We start from the raw sequence: 23,591 nt of genomic DNA, 5'->3' as shown, positions 1-23,591 counted from the left end.
TTAATTTGAATCATAATACCAGTTTTATATTTGCTTCCTCAAACTATTGCACATTTAAATTCATGCATGCAGAAGTAATAATTCATACATCTTTCTCTGTTTGAGAGATTATACATTTCTTTCTATTCATATTCTTCCAGGTGACTTGGATTACTACTGGCTGGATCCTGCCACGTGGCACAGCAGGGAGACATCCCCTATTAGTTCGGTAAGAAATAGGAAAAAAGAGGTTCGTAAGTATGAATTAAAATGTTTGCTGATTATTTCAGTTCAGCATAGATATTTTGTAAAAAATTTTTCTATACATTTATATGAAAATTTCATTTAGTGGATCATAGAAATTGAAATAAAAAATAAATTTTCAACAAAATGCATACTAGTAAAATTGCCTGAATTTTAACTTGAATTTAATTCTTTTATAGAAGTGATACTAGATTTCACTACACACCACAATAGCAGCTGTGAATGTAATGCTTCTCTGGGAGAGATTAGTGACCTCTTTCTATTGACTTGGAGTAGGAAGGGATCATTTGGATTTTTATCATATAGTGAACCCATATGGTAGAGCTATATAACATTTATATTATTCTAAAGAACTGAATTTATGAATGCACTTTTCATGGTCATAGAATTTAAAAGTAAATTCTTTATTTTATTACCTAAGATATGTTTTAAATGTTTGATTGTATTGAACTTTGAATTGTGTTGTAATTCTACCTGAAGACTTTGCACTGAGATTTTTTTACAGTGGGCATAAATATTTAATGAAGCCAGAGTCCAACTGATACAGTAATAGAAAGCTTGGGTGCAATATGTAACACATCTGAAGGATGTTTGTATCTACTGTGACATAATGACCCAAAGATTTTATTAGTTTATAAATGTACGTCTAAATAGGGGAAGATGGTTGCACTTCTTTAATTCCACTGCTTGTTTTTTTAACAGCATCCCGTAACGTGGCAGCCTTCTAAGGAGGGAGATCGCTTAATAGGGCGTGTTATTCTTAACAAGAGAACAACCATGCCAAAAGAGTCAGGTGCATTATTGGGGCTAAAAGTAAGTATTACATGATTTATGTGGTAAATGAAAGAAACTTCCACTGACCTTAGATCTAGAGGTCTAACACATTAAATCAGAGAACTCTCCAATGATACAGTAATTTGACAAAAATATATTCCTCATTTTTAGTAAGTTTTGAAAATTGTACAGGTAAATTATGAATGTAAATGTATTTAATTCTTCTGTGCAGTCTTCCACTCATCCATGGCAAAGGAGCTGAACCATTTTGATTAAAAGTGTATGTTTATTCAGCTTGCTGTCTGCAAGACATATACTGCGCATTGCAAAGCACTAATGGAATCCTGCCTTTTCTAGCTCTATTGTTTGCATTTCAGTCAAGCAATTCATCTCATAATCCACATAGATAAACGTCATCCAGATGCAAATATTTATAAGGTCAGTGTTTAAAATCCACACAGCCATTTGGAAGCAGAAATTTTGTAGAAGGAAACAAAACATTTACACAAAAAATTTGCAAAAAACCCTCTCAAAGAGTAGCAGAGATTATATTAAATGTAATTCCAGTCATTCTGGTGCCCCAAAATTAAGAAATTGGCAACACTGTCCAGTTGATTTAAATCCCTAAATTAGTTGCAGACTTTTAGGTTCATGTCCCTAAATTGCCAGAACACTTAAAAGAGAGAGAGTGCTACTTCTGAAGCTGGTGGGGAATACAGTGTGCCAGTTCAAGAATTTCTCTCTCCATATATATTTTTAACTATATGGAGCTCCAAAGATGACTGAGAGAATTTAATTTAGGTGTCTGCCTCTCCCCACTGAAAACAACAGAAACAATGCAAAATATGAACCATTCCCATCCACTTAGAACTGAGTACTTCAAAGGACACTGATACTGAACGGCTCCTTGCATATCATTGTCTGATAGTTCAGTCCCTTGTTTATGATGGAGATGTGGGTTGTCGGTTCTGCGTGTCACGGTGGGAATTAAATCAGGAAAGAACCTTGTGAACTTGGTAATGACAAGTCCTGGGTAAGAGCCATTTATCCACCTTGAAGTGAGACAGTGTGGCGTGGAAATACAGAAGATGACAACAGCTTCACTCTGCTAAATGTCTAGTAGTCTGTAGCACAAGACTGAATTTTTGCTGACAGCAAGCAATTTTTTTTTTTTTAATATAAGAGAAAAAAGGTTGGCCCTAGTAGGAAATGGAGATTGGAGAACTTCAATTTTTCAAGTTTCAGTTTTGTATGATATGAGCTAAGGCCCCCACCAACAAATTTAACACATTGTCTCATGACAACCTTGTTGGCAGGTAGGCTTCAGGATCTTCTTGGATATATATTTCTATAAAAGCTCCTAGTAGTTATTGCGATTGCAACATGGGGAAATAATACCTAATGAACCAGTCTTCCACTGTTTCGTTTTATTATAAAACTCCTCCCAGCTATTCCTGACAAAAAAATATAAACTGACTGTAGAGAGTAAGATAGCTAAAGAGAATAGCAAGTCAGAAAGACTACATTTTATTGGTTTATACTTTAGTACAAACCTAATCTCTTGAGGGCACCTTTTTTTTTTTTCCAATTTTCCTGATCATGAAGTCATCTTCAAAAATAACTCTCTTCAGTTTTGTTTAACAAAAGCTAGAAGTTGCTTTTTTGTCCTGTCATGTGCTTGGATGAGAGGGCCTGGGTTATAGCACCAGCAACACTCTTCTGAACTGGATGCCCATGTTTTATAGTAGTGTATTTGATAAGCTTTTAGTTATCATAATTATCATATGTTTGATTTTATGCATACTTGCAATTTAAACTTAAGCACATGACAGATACCTATTTGCAAAAAGTGTATTTTCTTTCTGCAACAAATGTAGACACTTAGCAAACTGCATAAGATTGATTAGTCAAACAGATTAAAACGAATATCAATTTTATTCATTCTGTGTCAGCTTTACTTCTTTTCAAGTAGATCTGGCCATTTTGTCTTTAGGCCTCTGTAAAGGCAATAAAGGCAAGTTGACAATAGACTTGCTTATGCATATTTTAGATTTATTTCTAAAAATAATGTGGAAACTGATCTGTCTATATATTTATGTTTGATATGATGTCTGGTTTGTGGTTTGGAAGTTCACAAATTTATGATTAACCAGGTTGTTGGAGGAAAAATGACAGAATTAGGACGACTCGGTGCCTTTATTACCAAAGTGAAGAAAGGTAGCTTGGCTGATGTGGTGGGGCATCTCAGAGCAGGTAAATCAATCGGTTGCATATAAAATATATTGTCTTTTAATTACGGCTTTTTATAATGCAGCTGTTCATTTCTATTAACTTTGGTCATGTAATGTGCTGGTATTTTTTAAGTACAAGACAATACTGTAATGTTATTATGGCATGACACAGTTGCCTCACGTTTCTAATTATTAACTCCAATTGCTTGGATGCATGAGCGAAACTACAATACAATCGTGATCAGTGCTGGTGTCAGGACTCGGTGTCACTGGTCAACTTTTCCTTGTTAGTTTAGGAGCTGCTTGTTACACTCCATAGAAGCAATACAAACATTTTTTAAAACTGTTTCATTGTTGCAAACAAAACTCACTACAGTTACTTTACTTGCACTATAGTGTCATCTGAAGGATGATACACTGTGTCCACAATAGACTTATTAGTGCTTTTTCAATGTGAATTGTTACAAATGAAAATGGAAAACAACCCAAGAAAATAATCTTAAAATATTTCATTTATATAAGATGAATATATTGCAGTAAGAAATAAGTGGCTGTGCTGTTGGCACTTTTCAAGCTTCTAAATGAAGCGAGAACTATGCACAGCAGTTGGTTTTCAAAGTTACTTCTTAGTGGTTTATATTTTTACTGTGGCTCTAAGCAACTATTTTCCAAGTGTTGTTTTAGCAAACCAAAGTCTATGCAATGCCTTCTTAGGAATCTAGAAGCTCTGATGACAACTTGTATGAATTTGGGACATTTGTGTGAAGGAAATAATAAAGAAGTAGGAAAGATGATGAGTCTCTAAAAATATCCTACTTTGTTTTGGCAGTTGTTATTTTGTTTTTTACCAAGTTAATATACATGGGGTTGATAGCACCAATTGTTATAGTTCTTTGTAGATTTTAACTGCCAATTATAATTACAAAAAATAAGGTTCTCTCCAGTAATCTTGAACTATTTGGGCTGAAATATTACATTTCTAATGTCTGGTCTAGGCTGTTTTTAAGTCAAAGCTATTTTTACTTCCTAAAAATAATTCAGAGCCAAAATAATTTTACAGAAAAAAAACATTGTTTTGCACATGTTTTCAATTAATGAAAGTCTATTCATCCTATTACATGGGACTAAAACTCAAGAAAAGACATGGATGAGTCCTTGCTGTTAAGGAAACACGCTTATTCATCTTTAAGAAAAACCTCCAAAATTTGTCTGGTTGATACATCTTTGAGTAATTGTACAAACCTTATAAATTTTAACAAAGGCAAATATAAAGTCTTGCATCAGGAACAGAATAACCCAGCGCAACAGTAAGCACTAGGAGCAAATCAGCTAGAACACAGCTTGGCAAAAAAGTGTCTGGAGGTGCTGGAGGATGGTGAATTGAATATGAGTCAGCAAAGAGCTGTTGCAGCAAACACCAGTCATGTACAGGGCTGTATTAGCAGGATTGTCACCAGCAGATTGAGAGAGGTGGTTGCTGCTCTTAATTCAGTGCTTATGAGGCTGTACCTGGAGTACTGTGCTCAGTCTGGATTCCTCTAGCACAAGAGAAATAATGACACACTGGACCAGGTTGGGCAGAGGGACAGAAAATTGATTAAGGGTCTGAAGCATATGGCATATGAGAAGCTGAGAGAACTGGGTTTGCTCAGACCGGCAAATTAAAGACTATGGGAAGTTTAATTCTTGTTTTTACCTGGATAATGGGTATCTGTAGAGAACCCAGCGCCAGGCTCTTTCTCAGAGGTACACACTGATCACACAAGAAACAATGTGCACAAACTGGAATGAGGGAGATCCTGATTGTGAAAAACTTTTTTCTTGCATCTAGAGAGGATAGTTAAGGCTTGGAAGAGGTTGCCAAAATGAGATATTGCATACCCTTCCTTTGAGATACACAAATCTCATCTGGTCAAATCCCTGAGCAACCTGGTCTACCAGTTGATGTTGGCCGTATTTTGAGCAGGGGTTGGAACTAGCTGACCCCCAATCTGATTGGTATCTCCCAATCTGAATTTCTATTTTAGAAATCAATATAAAGAAGGTCAGAGATTTGCAGCATAAATCTGAAAACTTTCTGTCTCTGCTGAACATGCACCAGTAAATGGAGGTGGAATGCAAGATGCGCTAATATTCCTTTTTAGAGGCATCTTAGATGTCCTGGGATATAAGCCTCACCATAAGAAGTGGCTCCATAAGGGTGCAGGTGTCCTGTAGGTTCTGCCAGACAGCTTTGCGCAGATATCTTGGTTATCCGAAACATTTACGATGTGAGGTCTCTAACAGCCCTTTGACTGCCTGACTTGCAACTCTGGGCTACTACGCTGGGTCGTAAGACCGGGGAATTAATCTCACCTGAATTTGTAGCAGTGTATCACAGGATCATAGAATGGTTGAGGTGGGTAGGGACTTCTTGAGATCTCTAGTCCAACCCCACTGCTTAAGCAAGGTCAGCTAAAGCAGATTGCAGAGGACCATGTCCAGTTGGGTTTTGCATATGTCCAAGTTTTGAGTATCTGGGTGGTGTTTTTCCATTTCCATGCCTGTTGCTGAGAGCAGAAATCAGAATGTGAGCCTTATAGACAGCATCTTAGATGGAAGAGACAATGTAAAAGGGCTTAGCTGGTCAAAAAGGTCAGGAACTGGACACGCTGAGCAGAAGATGGATGGTGGTTATCTGATTAGAACTATCAGTAGTGTATTTTCAATCAAATCTCCATTTGAATCTAGTTTTCATTAAGAGTAATTGGAACCATTTCTGTGAACTTTGCATTCTGACTATGATGATCTTATGTTTAATCATCTTGGCAATTTTTTCCACTTGTGTATTCTCTTAGTAACTCTCAAAAGTAAAAAAAAAGCTTCTTAAGTTCTCAAAAATAGCGATACAGACACCTTACATGTTCCTCTTTAGGATTCTCAACCATGTTACACCTATTTTGTCTTCTTCAAAATGTGATGGATTCATGGCCATGTAAATTAAGTTTAAATCAGGATTTTTAATGTTAGAAATTTAGCATATGTCCCTGTCTGGTTTTGTCATTAAGTTGTAACTATTGTGAATCTGGCCACATCTTGTTCCTTTTAATGCCCGGGATGCTTTTGTAAATTAAGCCAATTCTCTCTAAAGAAATCAGATTTTACTTTAGAGAAAGACAACATGTTAGTTTATAACAGTTGTTAGCTTTAAAATACAGACAGAATTGCAGAAAAAACTTAATGTGTTTTCACTGAGTTGTATAAATTTTAGATTAAGTTCCTAGGAAATATCTAATTCCTATTCCCTCCAACATTATATAATAAATATGCAAAATATGTAAACCTGCTTCAGCAAAACAATATGGTAGAAAATTAAACTTAGGTTAGCAAGCATTTATTAAGTCTGTCATTAACAAGACCTCATGTTTTAAAGAGTGCCAGAATGCTTGAAAGCCAGTAGAATACTCTGTGGAATCCTTTCGTAAAATACCAAAATATAGGCTGTTTGGGAAAAAGGCCTGGCAATTGTTGAACATAAAGAGAAATTGAAGCCATGTGTTTTGGTAGATATGACTTCAGTTAGGATAGTTGTCCTTGGCTTGTTAATAAGCACAAGTTTGATCATTTGGCTTAGATCTCCTCAGGAAGGAGCAAAACCAGCAGCTAGTTGTTCCTGACTGAATCTGATAAACATAAAAGCATGGTCAATGAAGAAAGTTATTTTTGGAATCAGATTGAGACTGTGAAGTTTTGACTACTGTGTGTAACGGGGTATAATTGTGTAAACTTACCCTATGGTTCTTGCAGTTTACTTGTATATACTGACCTTTCTTTAAAAGCTATTCTTTGAGATTTTCACCTTTCTCTAAAGCCAAAATACAATGTAATGTGCATACTATTTAAATTCCAGAAATGGCAAGCCGAAAAAAGAAAGTTATCTAAATAACTTTCACATGATGTTTTCCTTTCTGTCTCCTCTAACATCCTCAGGAGGTAGTGACTCACTCCTTGTTTTTATTTTTGGTTCATTTAACACAGACAGTGAAGACTACCCTTTTTGTAGAGAAATCAAAATACACAGTATATAAATTGTAATAAAATGTCATGATTTTTGAAGGCTTAAGGGTAGGTATGTATATTTTTAATTTTTGAAGATTAACTTGCTTTCAAAGTTAATTACCGCTAATTAATAAAGGATCTTTTTAAAAGACTCCTTCATTTCATATTTCATACCATAATAACAGGTTCTGTATTATTTTGGAAATGCTTAATATGTTTGCACAAGTGGTTTCTTTAATATGTTTTGTGTGTACAAATTGTAGTTGTGTTCTGAGAGAGGAGCCTTGATAGTGTTCTCAGAAACCTTTTTTGTGTTTCAGCACAGATTTTTAATTAATTTCAGGCAATGTTACTTGGTTATGTAGATTTCATAAATGTTTTACACTTCTTTATGAAAGGATGTGGAAATGAGATAAACTTCTCTTTAAATTCAAGGGGATGAAGTCCTAGAATGGAATGGTAAACCCTTGCCTGGAGCTACAAATGAAGAAGTTTACAACATTATTTTAGAATCAAAATCAGAACCTCAAGTTGAAATTATTGTTTCAAGGCCTATTGGGTAAGGCTAAAGACTTGCTTCTTAAGTGCAATTATTACTTCTACTAATGGGACTTTTAAAGGGACTATTTGTGAGTTCATTATTTTTTATCTCTTAATAATGGAATATGATTCACTTTCTATTATTGATATTTTGTATATTCCATTTTATTCACTGCAATTTTCAGTCTTGGATCTCTGCAGTGATATATATAAGTATAAATAAATGTTGTTTTTTGTATGGTCAAAGTCCTAACAAGGTTTATGCCAAGTGGCAAAGGAAAATGGGTGGATCAAGCGAACCTGTGCATGAGAAAAATCTGTTTTTCAGACTTTTAGCTTCACTAAATCAGAATACCTTATATGGGTATTTGTGAGTAGAAGGGAGCATCAGCAAACATTGAGCATTGCAGGATTTTAATAAGTCAGTGCTAGTAGAATTTTAAACAGACCTCCTTTAAAGAGCTAAAAAAAGGAAAACCAGAACTCTTAATTGAAAAAAACTGTATTTAGCCTTAAACGATACTGTCATCAAGATCAAAAGTGGAAACAAAAAGTTTCATCAGAAAGTAGCATTAACACGTTATGTTTGTAATCTTAATTTTTATTTGTTAGAAATCCAGGTTTGGGGTTTTGTGATAACAATTACATTCTCGATTTCCCAGATAAGCCTTAGAAAGATCATAAAATCTGTTTGAATTGATAAGATTAGTGGGGTTGGCCCTGCATTTGTCACAATTGCTTTAGTGATGTTCTGCACTCCTTCCCCGAACATGACTCTGTTGGGACTGGTTTGAGCTAAGTGTTACAGGATTTAATATGAATCATATATTGTAAATTCATATTTATATAGCGGAACAGAGGCACATGATTAACAACAAAAAGTGATTCTTGGCTAGTTTAAAAAAAAAAAAAATTAAAAGGATTTAAATCTCTCCGTAGCTTGTCACCTTCCCAGATTTCATGTGTACTCTCTGTAAGTCTCTAAATACCACTATCCTGTAGGTAGATGGTAAGCTGTTTCCTCCTTGTGAACTCATTATTATTTCATTTTGAATTTGCTATTTTTCAACCTAATTATAATTTTTATTTGTCTCAAATATGCTAAGTTTTCCATTTTAGAAACAAAAAACTATTAATTTTCTTTCTGACTAAGGCATTATTTTACATTTATTTCAACATCAGCTTTTGATTTTTGGTTTTGTCTATACCATACAGGTGTAACTATATTTTGCAAATAAGTTCTGCCTTTTTAATGGCAATCACTATTAAAAGTATTTAAGTAAAATTAACATTCGTTGCTAATTCCAGTTATGAGTTTGACCTTCTAATTAAAAACGAAAGCTTGATGCAATAATAGTGGTTGTTAAAGGCTAAAATTACCATCCAGATGGAGACTGTGGGAGAGTAGAAACCTTGTTTTACATTCTTTAGTCAGATAAATTAGGAGGTATTCCTGACTAAAAATTGCAAATTTAGTCTTTCATCTTTGTAATTAAAAATAAAATGCCATGAGGAGATTTCGGAAGTCTAGTTTTTATGTTTAAATCAGCAGAAATGAAATATGTTGATACTGAACCTGACTCAAACTCTGTCTCAATTGAAGAAAATCTGAAAATTGATTTGTACAACTGATGTGAAAGGAAAGTGCAAGATTAGTATTTTAAATAATGAGCTTTAGTTATATTTATTGTTATCAGTATATTTGCAAATGTTGTGTATCCTTAAACTTTTAAGATAACTTCATTATTAAACCAATTGACTTATTTTAGTTTACGAATTTGATAAATCTGATAGCTTCAAAAAATGAAGTACAAGCTGACTACATACCAGTGACATATTCTTGAAGAAAAATCAAGAGAAAATACCACAACTGTTGAACTGAAGCATAGAACATGAAGTACATTCAAAATCAAAGAATTTTTCTGAATCTGAGCAGTGAATTTTACACTAAAAATTGCACCCAGAAATAGTACCAATAAAATGTAAAGTTTTACTTTGGATGACACATCCGTATTTTTTCCAGACATAGGCAGAAATAGAGCACATCAGATTGTGCTTTTATTTTGAGATAAATGGAGACTTGGCATGGAGGTGTTTACATACTATAATAACACTGTTGTTGTAGAGTTGTGTCTTCATTGATTTTTTTGTTTTGTTTGTTTGTTTGAGGACTGGGTTGGGTTTTTTTGAGAAGAACAAATATCTCAAAGTCACTAGAGCATATAACTTTGAAATTTAAAGATATTTTCTTTTTCTAGCAGTAATAAGTCATGGTGTTGTTGTTTTATATCAGATAGAGATTCACCTGTTTGCCATTTTAAAAGAACAAAAAAAAAATCAGACATTGTACAATGAAGGAAATCCTGATACTAGTTAACAAAAAAGAGCATACTACACAGGATTTTCTTTTTCTCTTTTATTATTTTTTTTAATTAATTATGATCTATGTTAATTCTGTTATATGATGGGAATTGGTTTGCTTGCATTAACAGATTACTTTTCCTCCTAGCTTCTCCTTGTCTTATTATTCAACTGTGTGATTGTTTCAAATTCATGATAGGGAGTTTTATTTAATCCAACAAATCTAGTATATCAAAGTTTTGTGTCTACTGTAGTTGCTGACTCAGCAAAATTAAAGCTGCTTGATACAGCATTAAGTAGTAATCCATTACACCTAAAATTCCTGTGAGGAAATAGGTTCCCGAAAGACCTGAAAAATATTATTTCTTCTGCATAATTAAAGTGTTTTCCTCTCTCAGTATTAATAATGCAGATAATGTACCAGCACTTTTAATGGTCTTGATTTAAAAAGTCCTAGCATATTTGGTCTAAAAAGCCCAAATATGACACATTTTGCCTTAAGTGAATAATGGGAAGACTGTAAGCCCACAAATTAGACTGCCCACAAGTTAGACTGCCAGTTATAAAATTGATGTCTAAACAATTTGTTCAGTCTTGTAAATTTGGATTTCTGTGTCTACCAGCAGATGTAATTTTGCGTAATGGATAATTGTAGGATGTTTATTAGAGAAAAATGTGAAATGTAACACTATTAGCAGATGTAAGCATATCAACAATAAACAGTATAACCACAATAGTACCATGAAAATGCCATAGAAGCTAATTGACGCTAATGCTAATGGTTGCAACACAAGGTAGATAAGAAACCTATAAAAAGTAAAATTGATGGGTTAGCTGTCTAAATGTGAGGCGAAGAATTACCTATGAATATGCATACAACGTGAGAGGTGGTTAACATAGGGCAGCATAGAAAATCCTCTGGCAGTATGCTTTTTGGAGAAGAAACCTGACATCGTAACTAACTCACCGTCTCTTGTGTGCTCTGGTGAGCTCTGTGGCATAGTACAGGTAAAACAAATGTTTTTAAATTTGTCTGTTGTTTTCTTTGTCAGATGCTAGCTATCTTTGCTTGGATTTCCACAGATAATATTGCCAAAATTGTTGTTTCTCCGATGTGATTCAGCTCCTCTGTGCAGGGACTGCTACTGTGCTCTAGATCCTCACAAGGAGGTTGAACCTCCATCATAAACCAGGCAGTACTGAATTCCAGAGAGTTGCTCAACTAATGTAATTAGTGCAAACTGCAGATTGATCTACAGGTTCTAATGGCAAGGAATGGTTTTGGAAATAAGAGGATGAGCATCGGAACCAGGTACTCAGAAACTGAAAACTCTGTAGGGTGTAGAGATGATGCTTCTGTCCCTAAAGCAATTTTAAAAAGTGTGAGTTACAACCAGATTTGAATTTGGTTTGTCCTCAGTGATCAAGCTCTTGACTATAGCCTTTGGAGAAGTTATAGCTGTTCTTGTGTTTTACAAAATAGTGATCCTCACAAGACATGTATCTGCACAGAGTAGTCTTAACCTAAGGCATAGTTTAGTTTAACTTATGAATTCATTGAGGTGTGGAAGGTTCAGACATAAGATAATCGTATGTAACATCACAACACAAAATACCTTTGCCTTCTAAGGTAGAAAGACAAAGTTCAACGTCTGCAGCTCTTTACTGAGTGTGTGTCTGACATTACTTCTCTGACATATGTATTACTCCCAATAGGGGAGTAAAATTTTGTTACTATTTTAAATAAGTGGTTGTGCAACTTCTTTGTTTCTGACATTTCCTTTGATTAGTTTAGATTTTAATATTTTAAGTCATGAACTACTATTTCTTCTGAAGTGTTTGTTTTTTTTTTTTTTAAATCATAATGTGAGAATATTTTCTGCAATCCAGAAATAAAAGCAGGCTAGATAAGACTGATTTTCTTCCATAACAAGTTTTAGATTATAGTTTCTTTGTAGAATTATCCTTCTTTAATGGAAAGGCCAACTTTTTATAAAATTACCACTTACACATTTGATAAAGGCTAGTACACCAGTTATTTTACTTGTCTGCATGTGGTATTTAAGAAGTGATTATGTAAACTGGATTATTGAGTTTATAAGAAATTCACATATAGGCAGAAGCATAGCTTTAAATTCATTCATGTACATTTTAAAATCACTAGCAGAAAGCAGAAATATTACAGAGCTTGTTAGAATGCTCTGCCACAAGTTTTGTGATCAATACTATATTGCATACTTAATTGTTTATTTCTTTTATTTTTGTGTCTTGCAGTTCAGTGTGGAGCTGTACTTAAACAAGATAAATACATTAGGGAAGAGATTTCCTAGCAATAGTTTTTATACATATACGCACATATGTATACATACACACACACGTGCTTTTTATATATATATATATATGTAAATATATATATATAATGTATCTAAATAATACATGTTTTGTATATATAAATTTTATTTATTTATTTTTTAAGTTGACCATTATGTTATAGAATTTTAGAAATTTCAAATAACATTTCTGTTGCAAACCATGCATTTTGTCTGGAGTTGAAATTTATTTCTACCTGTTCCTGTCAGCTTTTCATAAGAATTACAAGGAGTTCAGAAAAATACATTTAAAAAATTGTACTTTTAGTTCTTCTTTTGAGTAAAGTCTGAAGAAGGACCTGATTATTTTTGTCATCTACCTTTAACCGGTGTATCACCAGCTCTAAGTGAGGGAAATACTCTCAACTTGACCATTTTTTTTCATGATGTGGCATCTTCATTCCAGTATCTGTTTTTTCCTCTTGTAAACTGTGTGGATCTAATTCTCATGGTGATTTATTATTAGACCTTTCTGTGTTGATCTAATAGTGTGAAGGTGCTTAGTGTAAGTATGAATCTATTGTTAAGTTCTTCTATATGTAATTAATATTTGAGGCTTAGTTTTAGACTTTTTTTTTTCCTCCTGTATTGTTGTCAATACAGAAAAAAATCCAAACAAAATTCATTTTATCATCTTTCTTCACCCACCCAGGGATTATGAAACTTGACACTGTAGTCTGCACTTTCCATCTTGAAACATTCTTTGCACATATTGCCCTTCATTCAGATATCCTAAACATGATGTTATTATGAACAGTGCTGTACTGCAGATGAGAGTGTTTGTATTCTAGCACAAGAAAACATTACAAACTTAATATTATATTGAACAGAAAATTCAGTTTGAATATGGTAAGGAAATATTACAGACTGCTGTGAATTGCCGTGGAAATTTTGCCCTGGAAAGAGATAAAATGTTAAGAGGAGGAAGTCTGTACAGCAGGTCTGCTGTGCAGCAGGTTGTGAATCTTTTCGTGTCTGTAAAGTTGTACTATGCCATGTCAAGAATGGCAGTTGTATTTCCATGAGTTTGAGAAAACCACATCACTCGAATTACAAAGTCAAGGCAAAGAGAAACACATTCTTGTTCAGTGATGTGAGATGTAAGCTGATGTGAGACATTAACTTGGAGCTGAAATGGGCTTTTTTTAAAACACAGGCACCAGAAATTTAAATTGCAGGACATGAAGAACAAATTTCAGACTCATTGATTGGGTACTGTTACATTCTTTTTCTGACTTAAGTGTCTGTTTCTTTTTCATAAGTGTCTTTTATGTACCTAGAAGTCTTAGTTTTATTAACTTCCAAGACAGTAAGATAGTGTTTCACGGAACACAGAAATGCCTGAATACCTCTGAAATGCTCAGCTTTAGACTTAAAATCTTGTAAATGTTCTTCAGAAATGTTATTTCAATTCCAATTTTGGATTATTCTGTGTAGATGAAAGTATTTTCAAGTAATTCACTGTAGAGCTTTCTTTCCATTTTCCTGCTCTGCTGCTTTGCTAACATTTGTACAGTAACAGTCATTTCTTGCTCTTGAAATGTATTTTCAATGATCGCTGAGAACAGAAGAGAGCCAGGAGTTAGCATCATCCAGATTTTGATGGAAGAGTAAATTTGTTAACGGCAAAATTTTGATAGATGTGTGTGGACTTAACTAGTTTGATTTTGCTTATACTTGTATATGTGCTGGGGGGGGTGTGTGTCGAAAAATGTCCAAACTCAATCATAATATGGTTTGATTTTTTTTTAGCCTTTGAAGAAATGCCTTATTCTTCTGTTTGTTTAATATTGGTAATGTTATTTGTGTTTTCTTTTTCTTTGCTTAACATTGCTAATGTATTTGCTTTTTCTTTTTATTATTATAAGACATTTTCATCAGTTCCATTCCGTGAACTCCTTGAGACGTTTATATAAAAATTACTAGTGAGTTAATATAAGTCTTATTTTTTGGATTTTTTTCCTCCAAAAAATAGTTGAACATCCGTAGCTATACTACCTTTTGCCATCTTTCTCATCCTAAAAGCTCTCTAACTTTATTGTTCTGGTTGTAAAAATATTGTGGAATCCATCCACAATATTAACATTGTAGTGCTCATATTGTTATGTCTGCTAGTTCCTTGACTTGAAAGAAGTAGTTTGCATTAGTAAGATTTTCATGAACGCTAGTGAAAAATATGTCTTTAAATATTTCCCCTTTCTTTCCTTGTAGCCTATTAGAACAGACACAGATACATATTTCTAAAAAAGTGTTCAAACGTATTTGTCACAGCAAAAGATCATCTCCATTGTTTCTAATTATTATGTGTATATTCATGTTTTAGTGATATTCCACGGATTCCTGAGACTTCTCACCCTCCGTTAGAGTCTAGTGAGTACATACCTCATTCCTTTCACTAAGCATGGTCTTGTACCCAGCACAATAATTTCGGCTATGAATTTTCTAAAAGATTGTCACTGGGAGTCTGCATTAGCTCCAAGGTTTTTGTTTGACAAGTTCAGTGGGTTTTGGTCTTGTGTATTAAATTTGAAACAATATAACTTTGATTTAATGCTATACAGATTTCAAACGTTAGCAGGATTTTATTGCTTTCTTCTGTATCTTGTGTTGTTGGTACCAATACACACTGTGGTCCAAACCAGTAATTTACTTGCCCTAATAAGAGAGAAAGTAAGGGATAACCAAAGGTACAAATGGTGTCAGGATTTCACCTCCTGCACCATCCAGCATAAGTCCGCAGTTCTTGTTTCTCTTTTTCATAACAAGAAAACATTGGTTAGGTGAACTTTTTCTGTATCATGCTTCAGAAGAATGGTTTTCTTTTAACTATCCCATTTGAACAGTGTTAGCTAGAGCGTGTGAGGGCCATGGCTCCCAATCCCAATCTCTTTCTCATCTGAGCCTCGTCTGAGATGTAACCAGAAACCTTCCCTGTGACGGGGTCCTGTGGGGCCACCGAATACTGTTACACTTGTCGTGACCTCATCCCATTAGTGAGGGCTCTGCTTTGTTGGTGGAGAACTGCTGACGTCCAGCAGGCACCAGAGCATCCTCCATGCCAGATGCATGTCCTGCATACCTTCCTGTGTGCCAATTCCTTGGGAGTTAAAATTTCAGAGGCTACCAAGAGTATAATCCATACAACAGGTGCGGGTTTATTCATCAAAGATTTGAGATCGTAGAGTCATAGAATAGTTTGGGGTGAAAGGGAGATGTGTAATTTTGTCAGAGGATAATATTTTCAAACACTTGGTATGGTTTGTCACTGCTATATGAGGAGCACTTTTTTATATATAATTTCAAATAAAACAAAAAATGGCAGGTTTAATCTGAGGTGAGGGTATGCAGACCATCTTTTTCACCATTCTGTCTTTATCAGTTTAAAATCTTTCTGAATCTTTATTTACGCAGTTATACTGTGTATAAATAGAAACTTTGTACAATTCAAAGGAAAAAGCAATTCATAAGTTATCCAATTTTGCTTCAGAATTTTGGATGGAAAGTTCACGTGGTTCTCATGTATTTTTAGGTTCAAGTTCTTTTGAATCTCAGAAGATGGAAAGGCCTTCTATTTCTGTTATATCTCCGACCAGCCCTGGAGCCCTACGGGATGCACCACAAGTCCTACCAGGGCAGCTTTCTGTGAGCATATTTTGTTTTTCCTGAGTTGTTAATGAAAATCTATGAAATGGTGATCCCTCAGCCCTCCACATTTCCTAAGGTCTGTTAGGAGGTCAAGAGAAATGTCTGTTGTTGGTGAAGATTCATCTTTCAGATGTTTCTTAAGACCCTCTGAACACACTCACAGACCATCACTGTAATCACAGTAGAGGTAAAGAATTGTGATCTTAATACACCAAAGAACTCAGGAATTAATGTTGAGAGGAGCTCATAAAAGTACCTTGTAACTTGTCATCCTGTTCCCGCTGCATTGAATATAGTGACTCTTCTGTGCATGCCCAGTAATGCAGAGGTAACAAGCATAGTATCACTTTGTCTTCTTTATGGGAGCATTTGAAGAGCTGTGTATTTGTTAAGAGTTACACTGTTCAGTAATGCATTTTAATTTCGATACTACATCCTGGAACTGTCTGTAATACTAATTGAATCTGTGTCTATTAACTATACTGTGAATACATTTTTATATTTATATATTGATCATATTAATTTCTAAGTATAGAGCAGGCTCAAAAATTTCATAATGTTAGGATTCTCTTAAAAATTATTTAGCTGTATATTATACTTTTCATAAGAACATTTGCAAAGTGACAAATCAGACTAGATAGATTTCAACTGTGCCTTCAGTTTAGCTGCAGTCAGGGTTTCCTGTTTGAATGTATCTTTTAAGGTGCAGAGCTAAGATGCTGGTTTAATTGCACTCATAGATACAAGATTATGCAGTGGGTACAATAAACAATGCAAGTATAATCAGGCACCAGCACTTTATTCATCAGTGGTAGATACAAAAATCTTTGGTATATGGCATCGTCTTTTCCATCTAACTTAATTAAATATTAAGGGATTTGAAATAAAATATATCTCATTGTCTCCTGGAGAAAAGCAATGGTCACTTTTACATTGTGGTTAATGTGATGCAGTCTGAAAATTCTGTTTTTTCCCCATTTTCAATAGTGTTTTCTGATAACTTGATTCTTATAGGTTAAACTGTGGTATGACAAAGTAGGACATCAGTTAATAGTAAATGTTCTGCAAGCAACAGATTTGCCACCAAGAGTAGATGGACGCCCCAGGAATCCCTATGTAAAAATGTATTTTCTTCCAGACAGAAGGTAGTAGTATTTTAGTTTAGAAAATTGTGTTGTAATTCACCATGCATTGGATTAACTTTAAAATGAATGCTTATGAAGTAAAAAAATTCTTTTTATAACTTGTTATAGTTAGATTAATTACAACAAATAATTGTACTTGAATCATACAAGTCAGTATCAAATTAACTTTGTGGACTTTTGGATGAATGTGATCCACTTCACAGCAAATACTTTTCTCTATTAGACATTATCAGATCAGAAAGAATGAAAACAGTAAGTGCTGGTGAATAGATGACATGTTGTGATTTATCTCAACAAGCAATTTACAACAAATATTTATGTTTCAGTGATAAGAGTAAAAGGAGGACCAAAACAGTAAAGAAAAGTCTAGAGCCAAAATGGAACCAAACTTTTCTCTACTCACATGTACATCGTAGAGATTTTAGAGAACGAATGCTTGAAATAACTGTATGGGATCAGCCACGAGTACAAGAAGAAGAGAGTGAATTTCTTGGAGAGGTGATACATATAATCACATTTCCCCTGACTTCCTTGTTTGGTTCTGAATACATACGCATATATATTTTATATATGTGTTTGTGTGTGGTGCCTTGAAAATAAAATTAAAGCCTGATAATTTTTCTACTAGATTCTTATAGAGCTGGAGACAGCACTTTTAGACGATGAACCACATTGGTATAAGCTACAGACACATGATGAATCTTCACTACCTCTGCCTCAGCCATCACCTTTCATGCCAAGAAGACATGTTCATGGTGGAGAAAGCACTAGCAAAAAATTACAGAGTAGGTCCAAATTCTATTCATCGCTTTTAAAATTTAAATTAGAAATGCTGAATCTGGTGTAATGGTATTTCACTTTCATAGACAAGATAAAAATACTATTTCATAGTCTTTAAACATAATGAAAATGTGTAGCAGAAAAGAGATGCAAATTACGGCATTATGACATGGCAGCCTTTCACCTGTGACACATAACTTTCAAGTATTTGAAACCTGTTGCAATTGGTTTGGGTTTTACTAGCAAAAGAAAATCGTTCAAACATTTGTTTGCATGAATTTCCTTTTAAGTACAAAGTTGAAGTTCATCATTATTCAATACTTTTTTTAGTAATTAGAAGCTTTTTATTTTAAAAAATAAAGTCCTTAAAGACTTATGAGGCTTAAAACCACTTCTTCATAGTCTCAACCTCCATTATGCTCATTATACAGTCAGATGAGAAGTGTAGTTTTGCAGCAAAGAGAAATTGTATGCGTGTATTTGGGAGGTACAGTTGTTTTGATGAGTCGGATTTCAGGTTCATGTAAGGCATGTTAAAATAATGCATTGAAATATTTAAGTGTTGTAGCTTCTCTGTTTATTTAAATTAATCTAAGATTTCTTTAGAAATACAAAGGACATAGGGGATTATTTTAAAATATATTTCCAAGCTATTTTTCTGTTTTTTTCTTAAACATGGAAGTCATTCATTCCAGCCAATGTGTAGAAAATTGGTGCACATTCAGGAATGAATTATAAAAATGTGATCCTGCTGTAATTGCTGCATGAGGATATGTATAGAGAGAGCAAATTAAAGGTTAGTTTTCATAAGATATTTGAACTTTTCTAAAAGCTGGCAGTTCTGTTTCCTCTTCCCCTCTGTCACCATATGCTGCCACCTCTCCTTTCCTGTGCAGCAAGCTGATTCAGCTTACTCACTGAACTAGCACAATTTTTTTTTTTTTTCATTTATTTGAGTTCACTTTTTCCTGGTTTAGTGAGATAAACTATCCTAGTAGAGGATTACTGAAGACTTGAGGGAAGGAGAAGGGGAAAGGAGAGGAGGCTGCAGCAGCTGTAAGATGTTAAATTGGCTCAGCTGTCTTGTGAAACATCACTGTCAGTCACTGCAGTTTAGTTCTCTACTGTTTAGACTTAAAATCATCTTTTTAATTTCAGTAGTACATTAAATGAACATATTTTTACATTATATAACACAACCAGATGTTCAGGTATTTGTTTACCTTACTGTTGTGCAGGATCTCGGCCAATCAGTGATAGTGACATCTCAGATTATGATGTTGATGATGGTATTGGAGTTGTTCCTCCAGGTGCGTGGATGAACAGCATGGTCCTGCTTTCTTCTTCTTCTTTTTTGCTTGTTTGTTTTCTGTTTTGGGGGTTTTTTTTTGTTTGTTTGTTTGTTTTTGTTTTTTTTTTCTTTATAACATTTTGGAATATTGAGGATACTGGTTTCAGAGAGTGCATTGTGAAAGCAAACAGTTTTCCTGATTATTCCATGGTATGTGTCCTAAATCATGATGAATTAAAAGATTCTACTATTCATTCATTGATATTTCTTTTATGTATCATTCTTCATATGTGAACCACTGGATGGTTCAAATTGTTTAATTGTTTACTTCATAATGTTCCAAGCATTATTTAAAATATAAATTAAATGCAAAAAATAATATTAAAATAGTAATTAATATTTTAGTGTTTATTGCAAGCATTTTTTTTTTTTTTTTTGCTTGAAACTTAGATATAATGCAGTCTCCCACGGACTTTATTGAGAATGCATGGCTGTAGATTAAGATGCATGTAGCATGGCTATATCTTTTACAGTTTTCATAAGCCTTCATGAACTATCATTACCCTAAATGTTCATAAATACACACTTGTAGAGACTATTGTGGTTTGACTCTTAGTTCAGCACTCCTTACATACTGAAATTCTTGAGGATCATTTTGGATACCACATTTTTCTACTTCTGTTTGACTGTTGCCACGAGTCAGATGAATATGTTTTCCAATTGTCACAAACTAACTGGAGTCGCTATGTCATTGCCAGCACTAAATCAGGTTTTTCTCCAGATCTTCCTGATGAAAATTGCTGAATGAAATCATGGTAGGATTTGGAAAGCTCTTTTATCTTCCTGATCTGTGTTTAAAATAATCTGACAATTTATTTATTCATTATGTAACCTTACAAATAAATTGTGTACTTTATTAATGGAATATCATTTTAATGCTTACTGAGACAAATTCTTCTTCCTGTGACGTTGATTAGTTTCTTTCCTTACTTTAATACATTTACCACCTGAGTTACTAAGAACAAAATTTGTTCAGATATGTCTAGTAGTGATATTTGCTTTAATGAAGTGATTAATCTCACTATTTTTATATCAGATGAGAGAGTAAGCATTTAAAATTAAAATAAATCCTAGGTTCTAAATATTTTTTTTCCTGTTTATTATTTCATTTTTTTAGTTGGCAATGTATATACTGGCATATCTGTGTAGACTTAGAAATGTTTAAGATTTCATTATACTGTATTAAGAATTGGGGCTTTTTTTTTTCAGCTGTCAGTTCTTCAAGGCATCCATTTGCCATTTGAAATAAACCATTTGCTACCTGACAGGAAACATTCAGAAATGTTCAGCTGGAGGCACTGGTCTTTGTTCATTGGGTCAGCACTTGAGTAACTGATTCTTATGGAAAATTCTTGGGATTGTACATGCTCAGGTGTGCCTTTAAAGAATGCATGGGTCCAAACTTTCTAGAAATCACTGTAGAAAATTACAAGATTTAATCTGTAGCAATAGGATTTACAATGAGCTCGGAATCTCTAAACTGAAACTTGAAGGGCGTCTTGGGGAAACTCCTTCTGAAGTCCACCTAATCAGAAACAATGAGTTTAATGGATGCATTTGCTTGGCAATTTTAAATGGAGTTCGTCTGTTTGTGATTCCTGTGTGAATTGGATGTACATATAAGGGTGGGGGTTTTGTTTGCACATGTAACCTGAATTTTTAAATGGGAGTTAGACTTAAGGCACACAGGGGCAAATGAAAATTTTAGTCATCACCCACTTGTGTGGCAGCCTAGACAGCATATGAAAATGCATTTTGCAGTGAGAATTGGAAAAGGTTGCCAGTACCACTGTCTACTGAATTGCTTGAGAATCTTAGGCACAGATTCACAAATGTTCCTGGACGCCAAGTTCAGATATGCATGTCTACCCTCCTATTGAATGGCTAAGTCTTCTAAGATTTTGGACTTCTTCCTTCACTTGCACTGAATGAATAGAATAGTCTCTTATTTAACAGTCTCTTCTGTTAAAACTAAGTTTCTTGAAAGTTCCTTGTTGTGCTGCAGGGTCTTTACCCCTTCTTTCCTCATGCCTCCCAATACCATGGACATCACTAGAGTGCACTGCAGCTCTTGTCTGGTCCAGATTTCCTACACATGCTCCTGCAAGGTGTATGTGTGGGAGGGAATGTCAAAAATCCATACTTCCCCATAATGTAGGATGATGATGCATCTCAGATGAACTCTTAGACCATTTTGGCATAGCCTCTATTGGCTTCAAGTAGATTAATCTAGGATTAAGATATTGCTTCTCAACAGAAGAATATCAAAACTGAGTTTACAACATGTGACACAAAAGAAAATGTTCCCCTTTAAAGCCCCTTTTCCTTCCTTTACCACTTCTCAGTGTTACCCGCCATGGTGCTTATATATGATAAATAAAGTCTATCTTATTAAAGGTGTATTATTACAGTTGTTAATTTATTCTTTTTCTTTAAATATTCAGAAGAGAAAGAAGTTATATTGGCTTCTTAATATCTCAAGATTTCACAAAGATTATTGCTCATTTTTTGAAAAACAGACACCTAACTGCAAAATGTAGAAGCACAAAAGTTCACTTATCACCACAATAAGCTAAAAAAGGAATTATGAAAATATTTTGGTTAATTTAACGTTAGAAATCCTGATAACTATAATTTCAAATGTTTTACCAATTGCTAAGGCAAATGCAGTATTAGCATTTAATAATAACAGAGAAAGCTATTTTCCTAGAGGTTTCAGCAGCTGCATAGAGTCATTGATTGTCAATGGAAGTAAAGACTACTACATTAAAAATAATGGCACATTAATAACTTCAATAATATATTAAGAAAAGTATTTTTCCCCTTCTCATATCACAGATGTGTCTTATCTTTCATATAATTGTACTGTCCTCATTTATTATTAGTATCTTGCAGTGATATATGTAATTTTTTTAAATCAGCTCATAGAACTGTTCATAAAAGAAGTTTATATCAACAACTGAAAGTAATTTGAAACTCAGCTTTAACAGAATTGATTTTTGACAGGTTTTTGTGGTATGCCCACGCCTATTTACTTGAAGAAAATATCACTTTATGTCTCCTAGCCTCTCCTCATATGAGAGGTGCTCCAGTCTCTTAATTATCTTTGTGATCATGAGCTGCAGTCATATCAGTAACTCCATGTCTGTCTTGTACTAGGGAGCCCAGTACTCCAGATGCGGCCTCAGTAGTGCTAAGTATATAGAAAGGGTCATTAAAGGATCAGTAAAGGATTTAATAAAATCTGAACATGTTTTGAAGCCCATCTTTTTAACCAAAACTTCAGTGACATTCTTAATTTAAAAAGAGAAAAAGCTGATATACAGTTGGCAATATTCCAGAGGGTATACTTAATGAGCTCTATTGCTTATGCTATGGGTAACTATGGTTCAGAAAAATTTATTTTTCTATCATATGTAATCTGTATGAATGGTTGCATTGTACTTACCTTCCTCTTGTAGCAGTAGGATTGCATCAGTGCAACACCTTGTTGTCTTTATTGTCTTTTTTTAAAAAAAAAAAAGAATGGTGTCTGGTATTAAATATTTACTAGAACATTTTCATACTCCATCCAGCTTCTGCTTCATGTCACACCTGACAGTTTCCCATGAGCAACTGAAAAACTCCTTCTGCATAAACTACCATAAGCTTAATTGCTTCTATCATGCTGGTCCATGCAAAAAATTTCTCTGCTCACTCTGGAGAGCATAGATCCTTTGTATTTGAGGATATGAGGAAATGTGACTGTTGCTGTTGCTGTCATGGTCACTATGGAAGTATGGATGCAATTTGATCAACTTGACAATACTTGAGCTAATACTTAGGATAAATGTGAATTGATATTACTCTGTCTGTTCTGTAAGCTTTGTGTACACACAGTGCACAAGTTTCAGATATTGTTCCCTGGATAGCTTTGCTATGAAGAATATATAGTCTAAAACAATCTTTTTATATCAGATTTTTAAGTGTACAGGATAATCCTAGGTGTATTTTTTTCAGGCAGGCTAGAGATACTCTAGAAATGTATTTTAAACTGAAATTTATACTTTTTTTTATATATATAATTAAATTAGATGTATTTCAGTATAGTGGCCTAAAGCTTCGAAAGGGGGTT

At 34.1% G+C, this 23,591-nt stretch overlaps 1 protein-coding gene across 29 annotated transcripts in view; it reads left to right on the top strand.

Annotated features, from left to right (window-relative positions):
• The window catches only part of RIMS1 (regulating synaptic membrane exocytosis 1), a 340,605-nt gene that overhangs the window by 193,243 nt on the left and 123,771 nt on the right, over positions 1-23,591 (top strand). For 21 of the 29 annotated variants that reach the window (XR_006166416.1, XM_042803080.1, XM_042803077.1 and 18 more), the window contains exons 7-16: positions 141-208; positions 946-1,056; positions 3,171-3,270; positions 7,722-7,845; positions 14,880-14,926; positions 16,086-16,198; positions 17,216-17,346; positions 17,673-17,844; positions 17,975-18,131; positions 19,365-19,436. Coding sequence is in view for 28 of the 29 variants with exons in the window: in XM_042803080.1 (XP_042659014.1) it covers positions 141-208; positions 946-1,056; positions 3,171-3,270; positions 7,722-7,845; positions 14,880-14,926; positions 16,086-16,198; positions 17,216-17,346; positions 17,673-17,844; positions 17,975-18,131; positions 19,365-19,436 (1,095 nt within the window). In the remaining variant the exon portion in view is untranslated. Of the gene's footprint in view, positions 1-140; positions 209-945; positions 1,057-3,170; positions 3,271-7,721; positions 7,846-14,424; positions 14,482-14,879; positions 14,927-16,085; positions 16,199-17,215; positions 17,347-17,672; positions 17,845-17,974; positions 18,132-19,364; positions 19,437-23,591 lie in introns of all 29 variants that reach the window. The other 8 variants (XM_042803089.1, XM_042803081.1, XM_042803063.1 and 5 more) reach the window with 1 other exon arrangement.

Source organism: Tyto alba, unplaced genomic scaffold (genome assembly GCF_018691265.1).
Source record: "Tyto alba isolate M040663 unplaced genomic scaffold, T.alba_DEE_v4.0 Super-Scaffold_40, whole genome shotgun sequence".
Taxonomy (NCBI): Eukaryota; Metazoa; Chordata; class Aves; order Strigiformes; family Tytonidae; genus Tyto; species Tyto alba.
This window is presented reverse-complemented; position numbering and strand designations above follow the sequence as displayed.